At 43.3% G+C, this 20,417-nt stretch overlaps 1 protein-coding gene, 1 long non-coding RNA gene and 1 pseudogene across 4 annotated transcripts in view; 1 reads left to right on the plus strand and 2 right to left on the minus strand.

The window, feature by feature from the left end:
* The window catches only part of LOC133066363 (uncharacterized), a 158,205-nt gene that overhangs the window by 27,262 nt on the left and 110,526 nt on the right, over positions 1-20,417 (plus strand). The window lies entirely within an intron of this gene.
* On the minus strand, positions 9,894-10,634 carry LOC133065861 (TLE family member 5-like; annotated as a pseudogene).
* On the minus strand, positions 15,774-19,585 carry LOC133065862 (catenin alpha-1-like). The gene is made up of 2 exons (XM_061156365.1): positions 19,582-19,585; positions 15,774-17,208 (listed from the first exon to the last, which is right to left on the minus strand). Exons 1-2 carry the CDS (start codon positions 19,583-19,585, stop codon positions 16,232-16,234), a joined length of 981 nt encoding a protein of 326 aa, XP_061012348.1. The 3' UTR covers positions 15,774-16,231.

Genomic DNA, 20,417 nt, shown 5'->3' on the forward strand with positions numbered 1-20,417 from the left:
TACTCTTGCCTGGAAAATTCCATGGACTGAGGAACCTGGTGGGCTACCATCCATGGGGTCGCAAAGAATCGGACATGACTGAGCAACAACTTCACATTGGCAATTTATCTTTCTTCATTTCCGAAATGTCTGTTTATATCCTTCTCTCAGTTTTAATAGGGATGTTGATACTTTTCATATTTATTTGTAAGTGCTTTTTATAACTAAAGATATTAACCCTTTGTTTCTCATATATGCTACAAGAGTTTTTCTAGATTTGTTTAACTTTCTTTAGAGTATATTCTTCTGTACCAGTGGTCAAATGTGTCAACTTTCCTTTTTGGTTTCCAAACTTGATGCCATTCTAGGGATTACCTTCTTCACTCAGATTATAACAGAACAGATTGTAAAACTTTTCTAGCCCTAAGAAAACCACAATTGAAAAAGACACATGTACCTCAGTGTTATTAACTGCAGCACTATTTAGAATAGCCAGGGCTTCCCTGGTAACTCAGCTGGTTAAGAATCTGCCTGCAATGCATGAGACCTCAGTTTGATTCCTGGGTTGGGAAGATCCCCTGGAGAAGGGAACAGCTACCCACTCCAGTTTTCTTGCTTGGAGAGTTCCATGGATAGAGGAGCCTGGCAGGCGACAGTCCATGGAGTTGCAGAGTCAGGCACGACTGAGCAACTTTCACTTTCTTTCACTTCAGAGTAGCCAGGACATGGACACAGCTTAGATGTCTGTCAACAGATGAATGGATAAAGAAGTTGTGGTGCAGATGAAAAGGAACAAATTTGAGTCAGTTTTAGTGAGGTGGATGAACCCAGAGCCTGTTAATACACAGTGAAGTAAATTGGAAAGAGAAAAACAAATATCGTATATTAACACATATATATATGGAATCTAGAAAAATGGTAGTGATGAACCTATGGGCAGGGCAGGAAAGAGACTCAGACGTAGAGAACAGACTTGTGGACAGAGGGAGAGAAGCACTGAAATATATACATTACCATATGTAAAATAGATAGCTAGTGGGAAGTATGGTGTATCACAAGGAGCTTACCTGGTGCTCTGTGACAACCTAGAGGGGTGGAATGTGGTAGGAGGTGGGAGGGAGGCTCAAGAGGGAGGGAATATATGTACACCTATAGCTGACTCATGTTGATGTATGGCAGAAACCAACACAACTTTGTAGGGCAATTATCCTCCAATTAAAAATAAATAAATTAAAAAACTGTTCTATTTTTAACATAGTGTGCTGAGTGGTTCAGTTGTGTCTAACTCTTTGTGACCCCACGGACTGTAGCCTGCAAGGTTCCTCTGTCAATGGGATTTACGAGGCAAGAATACTGGAGTGGTTGGCATACCCTACTCCAGGGAATCTTCCCGACTCAGGGATCAAACTCGTGTCTCTTGTGTCTCCTCTATTGGCAGGCAGATTTTTTACCATTGTGTCACCTGGGAAGCGCCATTTAACAGTACATTTTATTATTATTTTTTACATTTCAGATTTTAGTCCACCTAACTTTTTTTTTTCACCTAACTTTTTTTTTTTAATGTGAGGAAATAATCTCACTTTATTTGCCCTCACATTTTTAATCGAATTGCTCCAATGCTGTTTGTACAGTTTTATATGTTACCTGTTCAAAGTGAAGGCACTGGTGCTTTTCATTTAGAGCACAGAGTGGAGGGAAGAGAGGTCTGGATCTCCTTGCTGTGTGCTAGCTCTGCCTATTCTCTGAGGTTGTGAGGTTTAATGGAGATGGTTTATATGATGTACTGGCACAGAAGAGGAATGTACTGTCATTGGGCACCTTTATGACTTAGTAGTAGTAGCATTAATTGATTTTTTTCTTCTCTGGACTCTATTTTATTCTGTTGATCTGTTCATCTATACCTGTCCCGGGATAGTACTGCTTTAATTTCCTGCAGTTTGATCAAATATTTTGTTATCTATTAGGCAAAATCTCTTGTGTGGGTTTTAACTTCTTGTAAATAATATGAAACATCTTTTTTTTATTGCACATATAACAGTACATTTCATTGCTCCTTTTTCTTGTCCTTAGTTATTATAAAAGCATCTCAATATTTTTTAGGGTTTAGCATTTTAGTGTTCAGAATGTAATTCTAATTCAGAAGTTTAGGAAAAGATGGCAAACAATGGATGTCATAAGAAAAAAGTTGAATACTTTAGGGTTATTTGGATTGACTTGATGTATCATGAAGAAGAAATTAACTTTTTGTGTTCCATTGCTTCTGAGAACCAAATGAGGAAATAGGTTTAAATGGCAACATGGGTTTTGGTTAAACAAAAACAAAAAAATTTTATTTAAAAAAAAAAAAAAAAGGTAGGTCTGATTAGGGAGTGAGGCATACTTCCAAAGAAAATGTTAAACAATATTCTGAGGTTTTCTGATTTTCTCTTATATCTTTGTACATGCTTGGCCTGTGGAAGGGAAAGGAGCATCTCTCTGTTGATTGTTTAAGGGGCTTTCTAACTTTAGGATTCCATGAATGTTAACCTTTGATGCAAGCTAACCTGCATTTTGGGGACTTCCCATGCATGTCAGGAACCAAAGTGCCGTCATCCTCAACAGAGAGGAGTCTAGTTTAATAGTAGTTTTGTACAATAATATATAGGTCTTAAAAGCACTTGTTTTTCTTTATTTTAATCAGTTTCTCTTGACTTATCATTAGTATTTTGAGCATATGAATGAGTCATTATCTCTCTTTTTTTTTCATTTATTTTTATTAGTTGGGGGCTAATTACTTTACAATATTGTAGTGGTTTTTGCCATACATTGACATGAATCAGCCATGGATTTACATGTGTTTCCCATCCTGAACCCCCCTCACCTCCCTCCCAATCCCATCCTTCTGGGTTATCCCAGTGCACCAGCCCTGAGCACTTGTCTGATGTATCCAACCTGGACTGGCGATCTGTTCACACTTGATAATATACATGTTTCGATGTTGTTCTCTCAGATCATGCCACCCTCGCCTTCTCCCATAGAGTCCAAAAGTCTGTTCTATACATCTGTGTCTCTTTTTCTGTCTTGCATATAGGGTTATCGTTACCATCTTTCTTAAAACATGCCTCTCCCTTTGTTTACTTTTTGCACATATGCCATGAGACAGGGAGCAGCATGAAATGGCCTGTTACTGGCCACTATCAAATAGTGATCTGCAATTTCTTTTGCTGCATGGTTTATTTTTTTTTTAATTCACACATCCACTCACTTTATTAATGCTTTTCCACACCTAATGCACATTTCTGATGCTGCTTTACATTTGAGAAAATTCTCAAAATATCACAAGTGAGCTGGAAACAGAGAAATAATGGAGACTTAGGGCACTACAGTTTTCAGCAAGGTCTTAACTTTCTTGTAACTTCGTTGCTTTGGATTAACATCAATCAACCAAATGTTTCTGGGGTTACTCTCACAGTGGGTATTGTGAGACTCAAAAGAAATATTTATTTATTTTATTATTCATTCAATAGTTAGCAAATATTTATTGAGAGCCCCCTGATAGATGCTGGAATCTACTGGAAAGAAACTACACCCAAAGTTTTCAGTCTAGCCAGGTTTGCAGACCTAAGTGTTATGAGTGCTATAAAAAAAGAAGAGGGGTCACATTTATTTATTCAACATGCATCTCTTGACCCTCCTTCTTGCTTTGTGCAAAGCACAAATGTTACATAGATTGGGAAGTGGATCACACCGGCTTCCTGTAAGGAGTTGAGTGCCAGCTGAAAATACAGGGACTTTCAGAAGTCTTGGCTAAAGGAGTCGCCCTTGTAGTGCATGAGCCAGATAATCACTGAGGCACTGGCAGAAATCTCCCTCCTTTCTTCCTACTGCCTGCCACCCTGAGAACCACACAGCACATGGACTGCCATTTCCAGGGAGGCAGCAGGGCAGCTGTGGAAGCCACCTCAAGCTGGCAGGCAGAGAGGTCAGCAGAAGGACCTGAAGTGTCAGTGGAGGGGAAAGGAGACAGAGAGATCTTCCCATCCAGGGGAGGTTCTGAACAGGCCCAGGTGAGGGACAAGTATAGGTCTCTACAGCCAAGTTCTTCCCCTGTGCTCTGAAAATGGGAATTTCACATCCTTTCCAACTTAGGTCTAAATCCTAAATCACATCAAGAATCATGCCTTCCCTCCCCTCACCCAACCATTCATTCAACCAGCCATCAAATCGTTCGGCCAAAACATTTCTCATTACATTTCTCATTGACTGGCCTTTCTCATAGAACTCTTCCTCCGTTTTTTTCCCCTTCTGGGTGGTTTTCAACCTTGGATACATATTGGAATTATCTGGGGAGTACTTGAAAATACTGATGCTTGACTTCCATCCCAGAGATTCTGATTTAAATGGTCTGAAATATGGCCTGGGTATCATGATTTTTAAAAGCTCTCCAAGTAATTCTAATGTACTTACAAGGTTTAGACTCACTAGTCTTAAAAATAATGTGATCAATGTTCCATCTAATTCATTAAAGGAAAGAGAGCACTGCTAATCATGTTCATCTGTTTGTCAGGAAAAAAACCCACAAACTTGAATTAGAACCATAGGATTTTAAGTAGATATTTGGTTTAGGATTGTTGTCTATAGTTTCCAGGGAAGAAGATGAAGATGGCAGTGGCCAGGGAATGGTCCTGTGAGACTGAGGGCTATAGAGGGCAGGGTGAAATATGGTGTCTTTGGGAGCATTGACAACTCCTACATCAGGAAGGACATGCTCCCAGGGCCTTATCCCAAGACCCTAGAAGAACAAGTTGCTACAGCCAAGAAGTATAACATGCAGGTGGAAGATGAGGAGCCCTGGCTGGGTGATGGCATGGGATATGGTGACTACCTGAAGTTCTCTGACAGGTCACAGCAGGAGAGGGATCCATGGTGTGACTGGGACCACCCAAACCTGATGTTGAACTGGGGTGAATAGCAGGAAATGTGTGGACGCGTCCTCCATGCCTGTTTCTTGGAATCTCACACGTAAGCAGCTCCGCAGCTTCACGGCCTTCATGACATTCATGTTTTGGGTGTGGGGAGAATGCCACTCACCTGCCTATGTGTGGAACCAAAGCTGCATCCTTATACTGATCGGCAACTGGAAGCGGTCTGCAATCCTACCACAGAGATAGAGCTGGTGGTTCATTGTGAGATCTGGGGAGGCTTTGTTCCCCTTAAGTGACTCTCTCCTCCCTGGAGATTGAACCTTAATGAAATTCCTAATGAAACTTAGTGCTGTGGAAATAAAAAAGAAACAGAAAGAAAAAAGAGGTTCTACTTCAGTGTGGAGTTGTAGAAGCAAGTCCAGAAGGAGGCAGTATGTAAATACTGTGGTGGTGTCATGGACTATTTGGGTCCCCTTAGCATTTATACGTTGAAATCCTAACTCCCAATGTAATGGGAAAAGGAGGTGGGGCCTTTGGGAGGTAACCAGGTCGTGAGGGTGTAGACCTCATTCATGGGACTAGTGCCCTTGTGACCGACTCCAGTATTCTTGCCTAGAGAATCCTGTGGACAGAGGAGCCTGGTGGGCTGCTGTCCATAGGGTCGCACAGAGTCGGACATGACTGCAGCGACTTTGCATGCATGCATTGGAGTAGGAAATGGCAACCTACTCCAGTATTCTTGCCTGGAGAATCCCAGGGACAGAAGAGCCTGGTGGACTGCGGTCTATGGGGTCGCACAGAGTCGGACAAGACTGAAGTGACTTAGCAGCAGCAACAGCAGTGCCCTAATGAAAGAGACCCCAGAGAGCTCTCTCTCTCTCTTTCTGCCCTGTGAAGATACAGTGAGAAGATGGCAGTCTGCAACCTGGAAGAGGACCTTCTGTATCTCCTTATTGTTTAAGCCACCTGGTCTGTAACACTTCTGTTTTAGCAGTTCAGGCTAAGACACGTTACGACATTTAATCAAGGAAGTTAGCATAATGGAAGGTGAAGAGTTGTAAGCAAGCATTATCATGTTGGATTTATCAGGAGAATGCCTACCCAGGCTTTTCTAAGAAATTTTATACAATTGTTTTAGTATCTCCTTACTGTTTAAGCCACCTGGTCTATAACACTTCTGTTTTAGCATTTCAAGGTAAGACACGTTATGACATTTAATCAAGGAAGTTAGCGTAATGGAAGGTGAAGAGTTGTAAGCAAGCATTATCATGTTGGATTTATCAGGAGAATGTCTGCCCAGGCTTTTCTAAGAAATTTTATACAATTTAATCAGTTCATTTGGGCATGTGGACAATGGATAGCTTAATGCACAGAACAGTGACAGATAGTTCTAAGAGGAGTTGATTGCCTTCTTCAGATATCCAAAGGGTTGTGTCATAGAATGAAAATTAGATTCTTTGGAGCCAGAAGAAAGAATGAGGATCAAAAAGGCAGTGCTTTGTGGAAACATATTTTCATTCAATATAAGGGGAACACGGTTGTCTTTTCAAAATGCTGCCAAGTAGTGAAGTGGGCAGCCTCAACGGGTAGAGAGATTCTTGACTCAGGAAATATTAAATCAAAGACTGCCAAATCATTTATTGGTTTATTCTTTTTGTGAGAGATGGGTATATGTGAGAGAGATGGTAGGAAGAGTCATGGTATCCACAAGTCATTGTGATGTAAATGCTCATGTTTAAACATGTACATATGTGTAAAACACACATATAGAACTTAGACTTTTCTTTATTAAAAAAAAATAAACCTTGAAATGAGAAAAGAAGATGCAGCCAAAGTTGAGGCCTGGATCCCATGGAAATCAAGGCCTGAGTAAGAGTCTTTCTTCTCATCTCCATTCCTTACACTGCTCAGTGCCACTTAGGAAAAGTGGTCTAGGATAGGGTCAGCAATCTGCCATGTACATGCAGAGGAGGGGCTTGGGTCAGCCATCAAAAGACTGAGGCAGAGTGCCGTGTGGACTTGATACTCTCTGACCTTTCTGTTCTCCTGCTTCGCATGAACCCTGTTCTTTGACCCTCAGGTCTCTAAACAATCATGGTGCCTTTCTGTTGTGTACACCTGACCCCTGCCTTCAAGGTGTCTGCTGCAGAATGCCATCCTAATGCTCTCATGTCCGTTATTCTCTCCTCTCCTCTCCAACCTCCTTTCTACCAGATTCCCTCCCAAACTTTCCAGTCTGTTTAATCTCCAAATATAACGATCTGAGAAATTTATGTTAGTGTTTTGAATTAGCTCACCTATCCTTGGGAATCAAGAAAGTAAGTGGAGGTGTTCTGGGATATGGGTGGTGGATTTGGAGGGTAGAGGTTGGTGTGTGGACCTGCAGAGAACTTTTTTCTTGTCTTCAGTTCTAGGGCCAGGCGACCTGGAAGCCTATTTGCAAGATTGCCAAATTTTGATTTAATTTATGGGTCCTCAGATGAAAAGTGCTACCCTTCTTAGCCAGGTGTTTCTTTCTTTTATAAAGCTGGGCAAGTTATAGACATTGTTCCTGGAATAATTTCTGTGCACAATAACTACAAAAAAATTTCTCATATAAAGTTCAGTTTTAGCGTGGAAGAGAAAGTAAGTATGGCACATTTCCAAAGTAGCAGAGGGAATATTTGCAAGAAGAACATCATCTGTTTCTTGTAATGAATACTCACCCATGCAATACCCAGGGGCCTTAGGGTTTCTCTAAGAATTGTATTGCAGTAGTTTGCTGTAAAAGAATAAAACTGGGAGCTTCTTTTCCTTGAGAAAAAAATAGCAAGATTTTCTTCTGTCTGGGAAGACTTTTTTTTTTGGTCCGGGAAGATTTAAAAAAATTTTTTCCTGGTTTTTACTTTTATTGCATTTATTTATTTAGAGTACCCTCATCTTTATTCCTACTCTTGCCTGGAAAATCCCATGGATGGAGGAGCCTGGTGGGCTGCAGTCCATGGGGTTGCTAACAGTCGGCTGAGCGACTTCACTTTCACTTTTCACTTTCATGCATTGGAGAAGGAAATGGCAACCCACTCCAGTGTTCTTGCCTGGAGAATCCCAGGGACGGGGGAGCCTGGTGGGCTGCCCTCTATGGGGTCGCACAGAGTCGGACACGACTGAAGCGACTTAGCAGCAGCAGCATCTTTATTCCTAGGTGGTGCAGTGGTAAAGAATCTGCCTGCCAGTGCAGGAGAATCAAGAGACTTGTGTTTGATCCCTGGGTCGGGAAGATCCCCTGGAGGAGGGCATAGTGACCCACTCCAGTATTCTTGCCTGGAGAATCCCATGGACAGAGGAACCTAGCGGGCTACAGTCCATAGGGTTATGAAGAGTTGGACATGACTTAGCGGCTTGTCATAAACAACAAATAAACAAATAAACAACAACTTTATTTGGGAAGGGGAGAAAGGGAATTCCGGGTCATCACCTGCCCCATCCTGCTCCATGATCTAAACATACTGTCCCCAACCTCTCTCCCCTCTTTCTTTCTTGGGTGAGGGGAGAGAACCAGGTGGGAGTGGGCATCAGGAAGTAGCGGAGGATGAGTGTGGAGGAGGGGGAGTCATGGGGACTCCAGTGCAGCAGGGCCAGCTAACATTGTGGTTGCATGGAGTAACAGGGTGGGAGGTGGGGTGTTCCAGGAGAGGCTCACAGGAGGATGTCAATTACACGTGTGTGAGTCCAGGAATTGCAGTGGGTGTTGACCTGCTAGACGTTTTGCTCCCTTCTAATCTGGCCTCCCATTTGCACTTCTAGGCTGCAGCTTGCCTTATCTGTGGCCCGAGGAGGTATTCACCCTTTCAGGCTGCACAGGGAGAGGAGGGAGGCCAGGAGTCAAGGGTAGGAGCAAAGTCGGGGGTGGCACATTGGTAGGGCGAGGGGCCCAACAGGTACTACCATAAATACTAGCACAGTTTAGTCAGTCCTGAGCGTGGAACAACAGACTGGTTCCAAATAGGAAAAGGAGTATGTCAAGGCTGTATATTGTCACCTTGCTTATTTAACTTATATGCAGAGTAGCTCATGAGAAACACTGGGCCAGAGGAAGCACAAGCTGGAATCAAGATTGCTGGGAGAAATATCAATAACCTCAGATATGCAGATGACACCACCCTTATGGCAGAAAGTGAAGAGGAACTAAAGAGCCTCTTGATGAAAGTGAAAGAGGAGAGTGAAAAAGTTGGCTTAAAGCTCAACATTCAGAAAACTAAGATCATGGCATCCAGTGCCATCACTTCATGGCAAATAGATGGGGAAGCAGTGGAAACAGTGGCTGACTTTATTTTTGGGGGCTCCCAAATCACTGCAGATGGTGATTGCAGCCATGAAATTAAAAGACGCTTACTCCTTGGAAGGAAAGTTGTGACCAACCTAGACAGCATGTTAAAAAGCAGAGACATTACTTTGTCAACAAAGGTCCATCTAGTCAAGGCTATGGTTTTTCTAGTGGTCATATATGGATGTGAGAGTTGGACTATAATGAAAGCTAAGTGCCGAAGAATTGATGCTTTTGAACTGTGGTGTTGGAGAAGACTCTTGAGAGTCCCTTGGACTGCAAGGAGATTCAACCAGTCCCTCCTAAAGGAGATCAGTCCTGGGTATTCATTGGAAGGACTGATGTTGAAGCTGAAACTCCAATACTTTGGCCACCTGATGCAAAGAGCTGACTCATTTGAAAAGACCTTGATGCTGTGGAAGATTGAGGGCAGGAGGAGGAGGGGATGACAAAGGATGAGATGGTTCGATGGCATCACCGACTCAATGGATATGGGTTTGGGTGAACTCTGGGAGCTGGTGATGGACAGGGAGGCCTGGTGTGCTGTGATTCATGGGGTCGCAAAGAGTCAGACATGACTGAGCAACTGAACTGAACTGAACTGAACTGAGCATACCCTGTCTTACTATGAACCTGGCTCTTTCTCCGTGTCTGTCTCCCTTTTGTCCCCCTCCCCTCCCCATCTCAGCTGCCCACTCTCTGACTTCTCACCTGCCATCATCCTTCTGGTGGGTACCGCCATCATGCCCATTATTGTTTTCCTTGGAGAGGTGAGCCAGGGAACACAGACAGTGAGAGGAGGACAGTGCCTATGCTAAGTCCCAGCAGTGAAGGGGCTGTAGCTTCCCCAGGTGATGGGGTCAGGGCAGGGCAAGAGCCTGCAGCTGGGAAGCTGGTGGGCTTGGAGTTTCTGTCAGATGATGGAGTTCAGCTCAGAAACTGTAACCTGCTTATTAGTCCTGGCACTTATCCCATTCAGCCCCTTGAAGATTTCAGCTTGCTTGTGCATCTTGATGTTAAAGCTGCAGGATATTTCGTGTGCTTAATCCCTCAGTCATGTTCGACTCTTTTGTGACCCCATGGGCTGTAGCCCTCCAGGCTCCTCTGTCCATGGGATTCTCCAGGCAAGAATAATGGAGTGGGCAGTCATTCCCTTCTTCTGGGGATCTTCCCGACCCAGGGACTGAACCCACATCTCCTACATTGGCAGGAGAATTCTTCACCACTGAGCCACCTGGGAGGCCCTAGGATATTTCGTAGTACATCACATAATGATGCTGCGTCTCTGGTTTCTTGCTGGCCAGCTTGTCACATTCAAGTTTCAGACTATGGTACTGAGCCTGCAGTAGCTGAAACTCATCTTTGATGAGGTCGCAGGGGTCTGAGGTGGTGAATTTGAGTTGCTGGAGTGTGTGTGACCAGCCAGAATGCCTGCTTTGTGCTGACATCTTGTTAAGTCACAGCGGGGTGTGCCCAGGCTCCATCTGCTCAGGGCAACCTTGCCTTTGTCTCTGAAGCACGGATCCGCAGCTCCCAGGGCCATCGCTGCAGCCTCCTGTGCCTAGCCTCGCCTGCTTCCTGCTCTCTGTCTTTTTACATGCCTTATCTGAATTTTGTAAATCAGACCTCCCCTCCCCTAAGAGCAGAACTGTGGGTAAGAATAGCAAACATCTGAGAAAGTGAGCTGCAACAGATTTTATTTCCCCCTGCCCTGATAAAGGACTAGCAGTCTAACATAAATTAAATGTTCTTTCTCAATACTCTCAACCTCACCTCTAGAAATTTCATTTATAAAATTTTGCCTGGATGATAGCTGGAAGAATAATATCCTCCCCCCCCACCCCCAACTAGCGCTCTCTCCCGATCTGGCCTCACTTTTGCCTTCACAGGCATTTTCCACAAATTTGAAAGGGGACTTACAGTGAGACGACAATGTCCCCAAATCACATTCTTTGAGGAGCATGGCTCCTGGAAAGAGTTACCACCTGAAGCTGCGTGTTTTCCTGTGTTCCTGGTTGGCCAGGCCACAGAGACTGGGCAGGAAAATGACCCACGGGTTCACTCCTGATTATGTAGGATAGAGCAGAGCTGTCTAACATTCACATATTTATGAATCACGAGGGATCTTGTTAAAACATAGATTCTAATTCAGTAAGCTTCTGGGATAGGGCCCAAGAGCTTACATTTCCGATGTATTTGTGGGGGAAAGCGAGCTCCATGTCCTACTCGGGTCATCTTGGGCTCCTCCCACTAGAGCCTGCAGTTCCAACATGCGCTCAGCGAGGCCGGTGCTGCTACTGTGTGGCACAGCACACCTCTCCTTGACCTCCTCTTCTACTCCCTTCTCATCAGAGAATTTTAGAACTGGAGGGAATCTTGAACATCTTGTGTAGTCAACCCTAAAATACTGGCCTATGGAGTGGCCTCATCTGAACCACTGGGAGAGCTTTAAAAACTTAGACTCCCAGAGATTCTGATTCAGTCCCAGGCATCTGTGTTCTTTCAAAGCTTCCTAGATCAACTGGAGGAGAAAAAAGTCTTTGAACTTTTGAACTGTATCCTTTTATAAATAAGGAAACAGGTTGTGGGTGATTACATGACTTGTCCAACAAGACCCAGTTAGTGACAGCATCGGGACCAGAACTTAGAGACCCTTTTAGCCCACCACTGTGTTATTTGCTTTTTGGCTGCCCAAGGCAGTTGCTCGTGCTAAGAAAGGAAAGCAACTTTCCACTTCCGAGTAAACAATTCTTAAGTGTGAAATAAAAGCCAGGTTCAGTGTGGTTTACTGGGGTGCCATTTCACCCAGAACATTTTCCTCTGCTGGAAGCAAGCCCAAAGAGGTCTAATGGGCATTTGTTTCCATCCTACTCTGGAAGGAAGTTGCATGGACAAGTGCACTGTAGAAATGGAAATGGTTCACATCGTATTCCCCTGGGAGATAATTTCATACATTAAAAGGTTTTTGTTCCTAGGTGTTTTTGACACCCAATGAAAATATCACTGTTTTCAGTGGTCTCAATGTAATCAGCAATCTTAAAATGGACACATTGTAATCCTTTCTTCTTAGAACTTAAAGTTTTCTTGTTTATTTGCATCTCAGGTGCCATAGCTCCTGGACTGGGTTGCCTTTATCTGGTGTCTTTAATTTTTGCTGGCACGCTGAAACTTGGCAGGAAGTCAGCTTCTCCCTCCTTACTGAGCTGTGCCAATTCAGAGAGTGGAACTATGATCTGGGTTTTTCCTTCTCTCTGGGTAATTCCTGCTTTACTATTTTTGGTTTTTTCTTTTTGAGAAGAAAATATCTCTTAACGTGAAAGGAAAGTATATACTAGTCTCATTCCACATAAACAGGCCTGTTGTCCAGTTGAGGGAGTTTCTACCTGTTAACAAGGGTTTTCTCTGCAGTATCTGCATTTCCAAACTGGATCATCTCCTCTGCATTTACAGTGAGCTATCTCGGCTGGAGAACTTCTCCTTCCATTCTGAAGCCACACAGGCTGCTCTGGCCATTAGAGAACTCCAGCCTCTGGTCACCCCCTGAAGGACATCTTGTGAGCCATCCTTGGGTTTCTCTGCTAGAGACAAATCTGTTCTTGCCCTGTGAATGCTGCCTCTAGAGAAAGAATAAACACAGAGCCTTCTTCAAGTGACTTTTCTTTCTAGAGTACCTTTTAAGCAAGTGACCTAAAATTAATTCTTGCTTAAGGACAGTGCAAACATTTTCAGGACACTGACTTTTAGCAGGTGCCTTCATTATACTGTGGGTTTAGCTTGGGCTAAGAATAGATGGTTGAGTGCCAGGCTCAGCTCCCCTCTGCATGGTCAGGAGTCCTAGAGAGCTTCAAGCTTCCCAGTCTTATAATGGGAATAATGTCACCTGGACTGTTTAAAATGGGAGGAGATAAGTAAAAGCACTTAGCAAGATATACACCTTGAAACAAATATAAGGCAGTACTATTATCACCACGAAATAATGTTCTACGTGTTATGTGGAATCATTGGCCTTCTTCCCTGTTAGACTTTTATAAGCTGTATAAAATATAATGTTGCAGCTATGTGGGGGTTTGGAAAATTCTCCACTGGGACCTCCTCCTTGGAAACAGGGTTTAGCCCTTGCTAGTCGCCACAGCATCAGGCCCTATTTTCTAGGAACTGCTCCCAGCCAAGGCTACATGTGGCAGGGATTTTAAGACATGGAAACACAGCTCCTCTGAAGGGTGATTTTGACTGAGGAGTCTCCATCAGTCTTGCTACAACTTTCCTGGGAAGTGCACGGTGTTTCATACCTCCCTCCCTTCTCTCTCCTTTGAAGAAGTCTGAACTTATTGTAGTTTGATTGTCCTCCCTGCCTCTTCTTCCCCACCCATCCCCCTCATTTTTCTCCACTGGTGTTGTCTGTTTTAATCCCGTAAAACAAACTTCTTGCCTCCCTTAACCTCAATTTACTGTGTGGTTCTTTGAGACTTGGACTAATGCAGACTGTGAACTCAACTTTCTATGACTGTTCCAGAGCATTTGGAGCTATTAGTGACAATTTTGGGAAGCTTCCTTGGACTAGGTCAGTTCTCTGGTTCTACTCATCTCTTGGGCACAAGACTGGTTCTCATGTAAGTTTCCTGCTTTGGCCCCAGCACTCTCTGGACACTAACTGCCTATGGCACTGGTAGGGACAGACTGGGACTTATTCATTAACCTCTCCACAGCCTACCCTTCAGCCTGCCACTTCTCTAGTCCCTCATCCACAAAAGCCCTCATTTTGCCTTTTTTCATACACAGTAGTCCCTAATTTCCTCTATTAGAATGAATGAACTTGTAATGGAGTTAAAAAAAATCAGTGACTTAAAAGAACAATGGTTTATTTCTCTGTTACCCTGTGTGTCTGCCATGGCTTGATAGGAGGGCTCTGCTTGTCACAGTCACTTAGAGGACACAGGCTAGTGCTGAAAGAGACTTCCTCTCAACATGTACCACGCTGATGATGGAGGCAGAGAATAGCAAACTGTGGTATGAATACTTGCAATTAAATGCTTTGTCCTGGAAGTGATGTAACTGATCTGTTTGCATTTCACTGGTCAAAGCAAGCCACGAGGCCCTGCCTAACTTCCTGGGGGCAAGGATGTAAAGGGGAGCAAATGAAATGCTTAACCCCACAGTTCTTCAGAAAAGATAGGTCTGAACGAGCCCCAGTTTTTTGTTCATGAACTCAATTGATGTCCCTGGAACCTTGGGAGAGTTAAATTCTCCGAACTGACAAAACTTTAAAGGAGTGAAAGAAGTCCAGTCAGAAGCTGCCTGAGGAGAAGGGAAACATGGTCTTGATCAGTCCTTGGGGACTTGCACTCTACTCTCAGAGATGGATGTGGAACGATTCTTTCTCTGGCCTTGGCTAAATGAGTCTCTTTACATAGCTTGTCTGACTCTTGCTTTTGGATGTGGAGAGGTTTCTAAGGGCCTAGGATTTAAAATGCCAGATACAGTGTGGATTGAATTTCAGTTCTGTAAGTTGAATTGAGTAAAGGGTATTGCACATGGTACCTTAAGCAAATCAATTCAATAGAAAAATTAAGTCAGATGATTTTTTTCATATGTGTGCGACATAATGGTCAAGTGAACTACAATGTCCATTTTCCCAGTGGCAATTTTTAGAAAATGAAAGATATAGAATATATGTATCAAGTTAGGTAGAGTCCTTCTTTTTAAGACGGTAATGGAATATGCAGTGCAAAGGAGTGAAGCATCAGTGAGAGAACTTTTGAACAAATTAGCTTGAAACAGCATAAAATTCTATTTGCCTCAAAATAAGACTTTAGGTCCCAGAGTTCACTTTCTCTGAGCTATTACTCTAGTGTAGCATTCTTGTTCCTCTAAGTTTTAAGAAATTCATTGAAAAAATCTTCTTTGCAGTCATGAGTCAGAGAGCACTATAGGCACTGTGGATGTGTTAGTCAGTATTTCAGCATGGCTGGCAGCATGTTGCTCTCTAACATGCTCTCTAACATGCTGTCTCTGGTAGCCCTTTTTTGGGTCACTGCTCATGGAACAACAACCAAATGTTCTATAAGAGGAGAACCCAATTAGACTTCTGTGTATGGTGTAGAGCAGTATTTTTTCTGCCCCCCCTTTATTATTTTTTTTTTCTTCTTGGTTTCATAGTGGACTTTATTGGGGAAAGTTAGTGTAAAAAACATTCAAATTCATAAAATTTAAATAAAGTAAAATTATACCTTGTAGTTATAGTAATCGCTATAGTAATCACAAATAAGGTAAGTCTAAATTACTGCCTAAGCAAACACTATTTTGTCAGGCTTCTCTCCAAAGCCCAAGGCAGGAAGCACTGCAATTATTAGAAGTGAACCCAATGATGAATTTGCATTTGAAGCTGAAGGAAGGTAAAAAAGCATGTTCTGATTATGGCATCACAACATTCTAGCCTGAAAAAAGCAACTTTATTAATGTCCCACAGCAGAGTACATTAGTAATGGTAACCATGCGTTAAAACCCTCGTTTCATGTTATAAAGAGAGTAATCCATTTTCTTTAAGATTACATTGTTTTAATTAGTTTTGTGTGACCTGTCAGTCTAAAGACCTGTCTGGGAATGTTCCTTTCTCCAGGACCTCCTAAGACGCCCAGGATGCTTGCTCCGGGTCGTCTTTGGTCATTTACTACCAGCCAAGTGGCCAGAACTGGGGGAAGCCCCTCCCTGAACCAAGGTGCAGGCAGATACCCTCTCCCAAACCTACTGCTGCCACCACTAGGAGGACAGGCATCTCAACTTGGTCAACAGTGTTACTAACATGTTCATGTGGGAGTCTCTTTGGTTATGGAATTTTTACTTTTAATTATTTAGGAGTATAAAAAATATAGCTAGATATATGCTCCTGAATTCTATGACTGAAACACAAGTACGTCCTTGCAAAATTCACCAGGTTGGCCAGGTCTCAAGAATCTATTTCCCTATGGAATCTAACATCAGTTTTCTGTTTAGCAAATACACAAGGGTAAAGAACAGTGAGGGATCTTTAGGAGGGCCGGGGGCAGCCTTAGATGCTGTCCATAGCTTTGAACTCACTGAGGGCCTGCACGGGGTTCACATGCTTCTTCTGAGATGCCCTTTTAATCTTGGTCTGCATCTCATCCTGTTTCTCTCTCTTCACCAAGGGCTTTTTCTCAGGCGCCTTCATCTTCCACGACACAGCAGGGAGGTTGAGGGACGCCATCCCCTGGGACTTCTGGTATTTGGTGGAGGCCATGTACGATGCCTTCACTGTCTGCACCACCGCATTCATCAAGTTCTTTGCAGCTTGGATCAGGGACATGGCGCTGTCCACCCCAGAGACAACCAGCTCCCCGCCAAGGTTCTGCACCTCGGCCTTGACTTTGCTGCAGATGTTGAGCTGGTGGCAGTAGAGGGCAATGCGCTGAAGGTAGGCGAGCAGGTCCTGCTTGCAGGCTGAGTCTGGGCAATGGTCTGCAATGGTGCGGCCAAGCTTATCCATCCTGGAGCCTGCCTCAGCAATTTTCTTGGCGGCACTGATCACATCTGATGTGTTTTTGAGTGGTCCTTTACCTCGGGTGAAGTCCGTCATCTCCATCATGATCATGCACATCTGCTTGGCCAGCACGATGATGTCATTGCCACTGTCGTCCCACTTGGACACCTCAGCATCCAGCTTGCTCTTTTCTTCCTGAAAACTAGCCACCTGTTCTGCAATCTTTGCTTTCTGCTCCTGGGGAAGCTGAGCCATGATCGCCCGGGCACTCTGGCCAGCTATTAGCTGGTCGTCTTCTGTCTGGACGCTTGTCCTGCTTCTGACGTCGAAGTCTTCCGTCTCAAAGTCAGAGTCATCCAGCTCCTCAGGGGTCCTTATCATCAACACTGCTTTCCTGATGTCCCGGATGCCATCGTACACCAGGCGGGAGGCATCGATAAACTCGCTCTCATCCATGGGCTGGGCGGGGTCTGAGCTGAGGGCTTCCACAGCCGCTTCCACTTGCTCAGTAAAACGTTCTGCCCCCCCTTTAAAAAAACATATGTCCTTGCCAAATTTTATTATGGGATGATGAAGTCTTAACAGTTCTTATTCAACCTGAAATTATCAGGAAAAGACCCGTGTTTGCCTAAGGAGAGACAGGCAGGACTGGTTTCATTCTGTCAATAGTCTGTAGGTATGAACAATTAGAAAACCTCTCTCAACAGGTATTTTTAGAAGTGCATTAGATCTCAGATAACAGCTTCTTAGGAGTCCTCTTGTTACATCTGAGTCTAGGGAGAGTTTGGGTGAGGGTATGAACAGGTATTCACCCAGATCTGTTTGAGGATCAAAATTAGAGGGAGGTACCCTGATGCTGGGAGGGATTGGGGGCAGGAGGAGAAGGGGATGACAGAGGATGAGATGGTTGGATGGCATCACTGACTCGATGGACATGGGTTTGAGTAAACTCCAGAGTTGGTGATGGACAGGGAGGCCTGGCGTGCTGCAGTCCATGGGGTCGCAAAGTGTCAGACACGACTGAGCGACTGAACTGAACTGAACTGAACCTGGCCCTAGCATTATAAAAAGCACCCATTTTTTTGGGTAAATTATTCATTTTAATTGAAGGCTCAATACTTTACAGTATTGTAGTGTTTTTTTGCCATACATTGACATGAATCATGGGTGTACATGTGCCTCTCCATCCTGAACCCTCTCCCACCTCGCTCCCCGTCCCATCCCTCAGGGTCGTCCCAGTGCACCGGCCCTGAGTGCCCTGCATCATGCATCGAACCTGGACTGGCGATCTGTTTCACATATGGTAATATACATGTTTCAATGCTATCTTTCAAATCATCCCACCCTCGCCTTCTCCCACAGAGTCCAAAGGTCTCTTCTTTACATCTGTGTCTCTTTTGCTGTCTTGCATATAGGGTTATTGTTACCATCTTTCTAAATTCCATATATATGCGTTAATATACTGTATTGGTGTTTTTCTTCCTGGCTTACTTCACTCTGTATAATAGGCTCCAGTTTCATCCGCCTCATTAGAACTGATTCAAATGCATTCTTTCTAATAGCTGAGTAATATTCCATTGTGTATATGTACCATAGCTTTCTTATCCACTCATCTGCCGATGGACATCTAGGTTGCTTCCATGTCCTAGCTATTGTAAACAGTGCTGCAATGAACATTGGAGTACATGTGTCTCTTTCAATTCAAAAGCACCCATTTTAAAATCAAAATATCTATAATTAACTTATGAGTCCCTATTTGAAAAGTAAATGAAGGTTCCCCAGACTTTTCTTAGAAAGTAACTTCTTTATTGGGTGTGATTTTTAATCTTCTAAGAGAGGATCAGGGTATGGAGAAGGCATCTTCTCAGTCTAGTTTGTCTCAAGGTGGGACTTTGGTGACACTGTTAGGAATCATGCAATGTAATCCCCCAAAATAAAGTGCTAGCCATCAGGCACAGAGGATACACCATAGTAACAGCTATAAATCATTAAACAGTTACTATATATAACTCTATTATATAGAGGTACTTTACAGGCCTTATCTTGTTTAATTTACTGTCTAGTAACTGAGACCATTCATAGAAACTATCTGTGTGCACTTTAGGGTAGGAAGAATATGCAACAAGATAAAAAGAGAGTAGCTTGTTATCACATAAGCCTGGAAGCTCAAATATAATTCCTCTGATATTAAAATCACCAATATGCCTATCTTTGTTTATTTCCTGTATGGCTGGAAGCTATTTTCTAAGAGTCAGTATTCTTACAGGCAAGTAACAGAGTCCAAGTGATATGCAATTCAGGTCCATTTAGAGTTATGTATTAGTTAGAATTACTTCAGCTGCAAATAACAAAATATCCTACTAATAGTAGCTTAACCTAAAAACATTTAAGTATTTCATTTAATAGGAAATCTAAGGGTAAGTGATTCCAAGGTTAGATACTGGCCTAACAGTGTCAGGCTATTAAGTCACCATCTCTACAATTGTTTTGGCCTTTAAAATGTCACAAAGTATTTGTAGTAGCTTTGGCTTCCCAGGTGGTGCTAGTGGCAAAGAACCCCCTGCCAATGCAGGAGACTTAAGAGACATGGGTTCGATCCCTGGGTTGGGAAGATCCCTAGAGGAGGAAATGGCAACCCACTCCAGTATTCTTGCCTAGAGAGTTCCATGGACAGAGGAGCCTGGTGGGCTATGATCCATGGAGTTGCAAAGAGTCAGATACAACTGAAGTGACTTAGCACATCATGTCCACATATAATAACATCCAGAAGATAAGAAAAAGGTGACCAGAAGAGCGGGACTTTCTCCTTTGTACCTTTCCTGTTGGGAGGAAAATCTTGTCCAAATATCCAGGCTTCTTCCTACAACTCATCAGCCTTACAGCATCCTCCCCCTACCGACCCATTACTGTCAAAGGGATACAAATAAGATTGTTATAACTAAACAAATCATGATTCATCCTCAGGGACTGGGTTCATTGCCTCCTTGATAGGCAGGATAAAGGCCCTCCAAAGATGTTTATGTCCTAGACCCTGGAACCTTTAAATATGTTACCTTACATAGAAAAGGGGACTTTGCATATGAGATTAAGTTAAAGATCTTGATATGGGGCGAGTAGCCTAGTTTATCTAGGGGGCCCAGTATAACCACAGAGGTCCTTATGAAGTAGAGGCAGGAGGGCTGAAGTCAGAGAAGGAGATGATTGAAAAAGAAATTGCAGTGCTGTGGATCCATAAACCAAGGAATGCTGGCAACTTGTAGAAGTTAGAGAAGATGAGGAAATGGATTCTGCTCTGGAGTCTCCAGAAGGATTGTTGACCCATTTAGATCTCTGACCTCCAAATCATAGAAGAATAAATTCTTGTTGTTTTAAGCCACTAAATTTGTGGTAATTTTTTACAGTAGCAATAGGAAACCAATGTACCTCATAAAGAAAGTTGAGATTGCGTTATCAAGAATGAAGAGGGGATAGCTGTTGGTAGATAGCTAAAAGTGTTTCCTATATTTTTGGAGAAGAATCTGAGTCATTGCAAGGCACAGTCTAGTGTATATTGAATAAAGAAAAAGCCAGTAGGTACAGCTCATGGGTTGATGGGTTTGGAGTAGATGTTTGAATGACAGCACTTGTGGGCCTAACCCATCTGCCCTGAGCACAATATGACTGAGTTGTACTTGGGATCTAACATTACTAAATTAAGTTGCCTGTAGAAAGGCAGATCTTTAGAGAATTGTCCAGG

This window comes from Dama dama, chromosome 12 (genome assembly GCF_033118175.1).
Source record: "Dama dama isolate Ldn47 chromosome 12, ASM3311817v1, whole genome shotgun sequence".
Taxonomy (NCBI): Eukaryota; Metazoa; Chordata; class Mammalia; order Artiodactyla; family Cervidae; genus Dama; species Dama dama.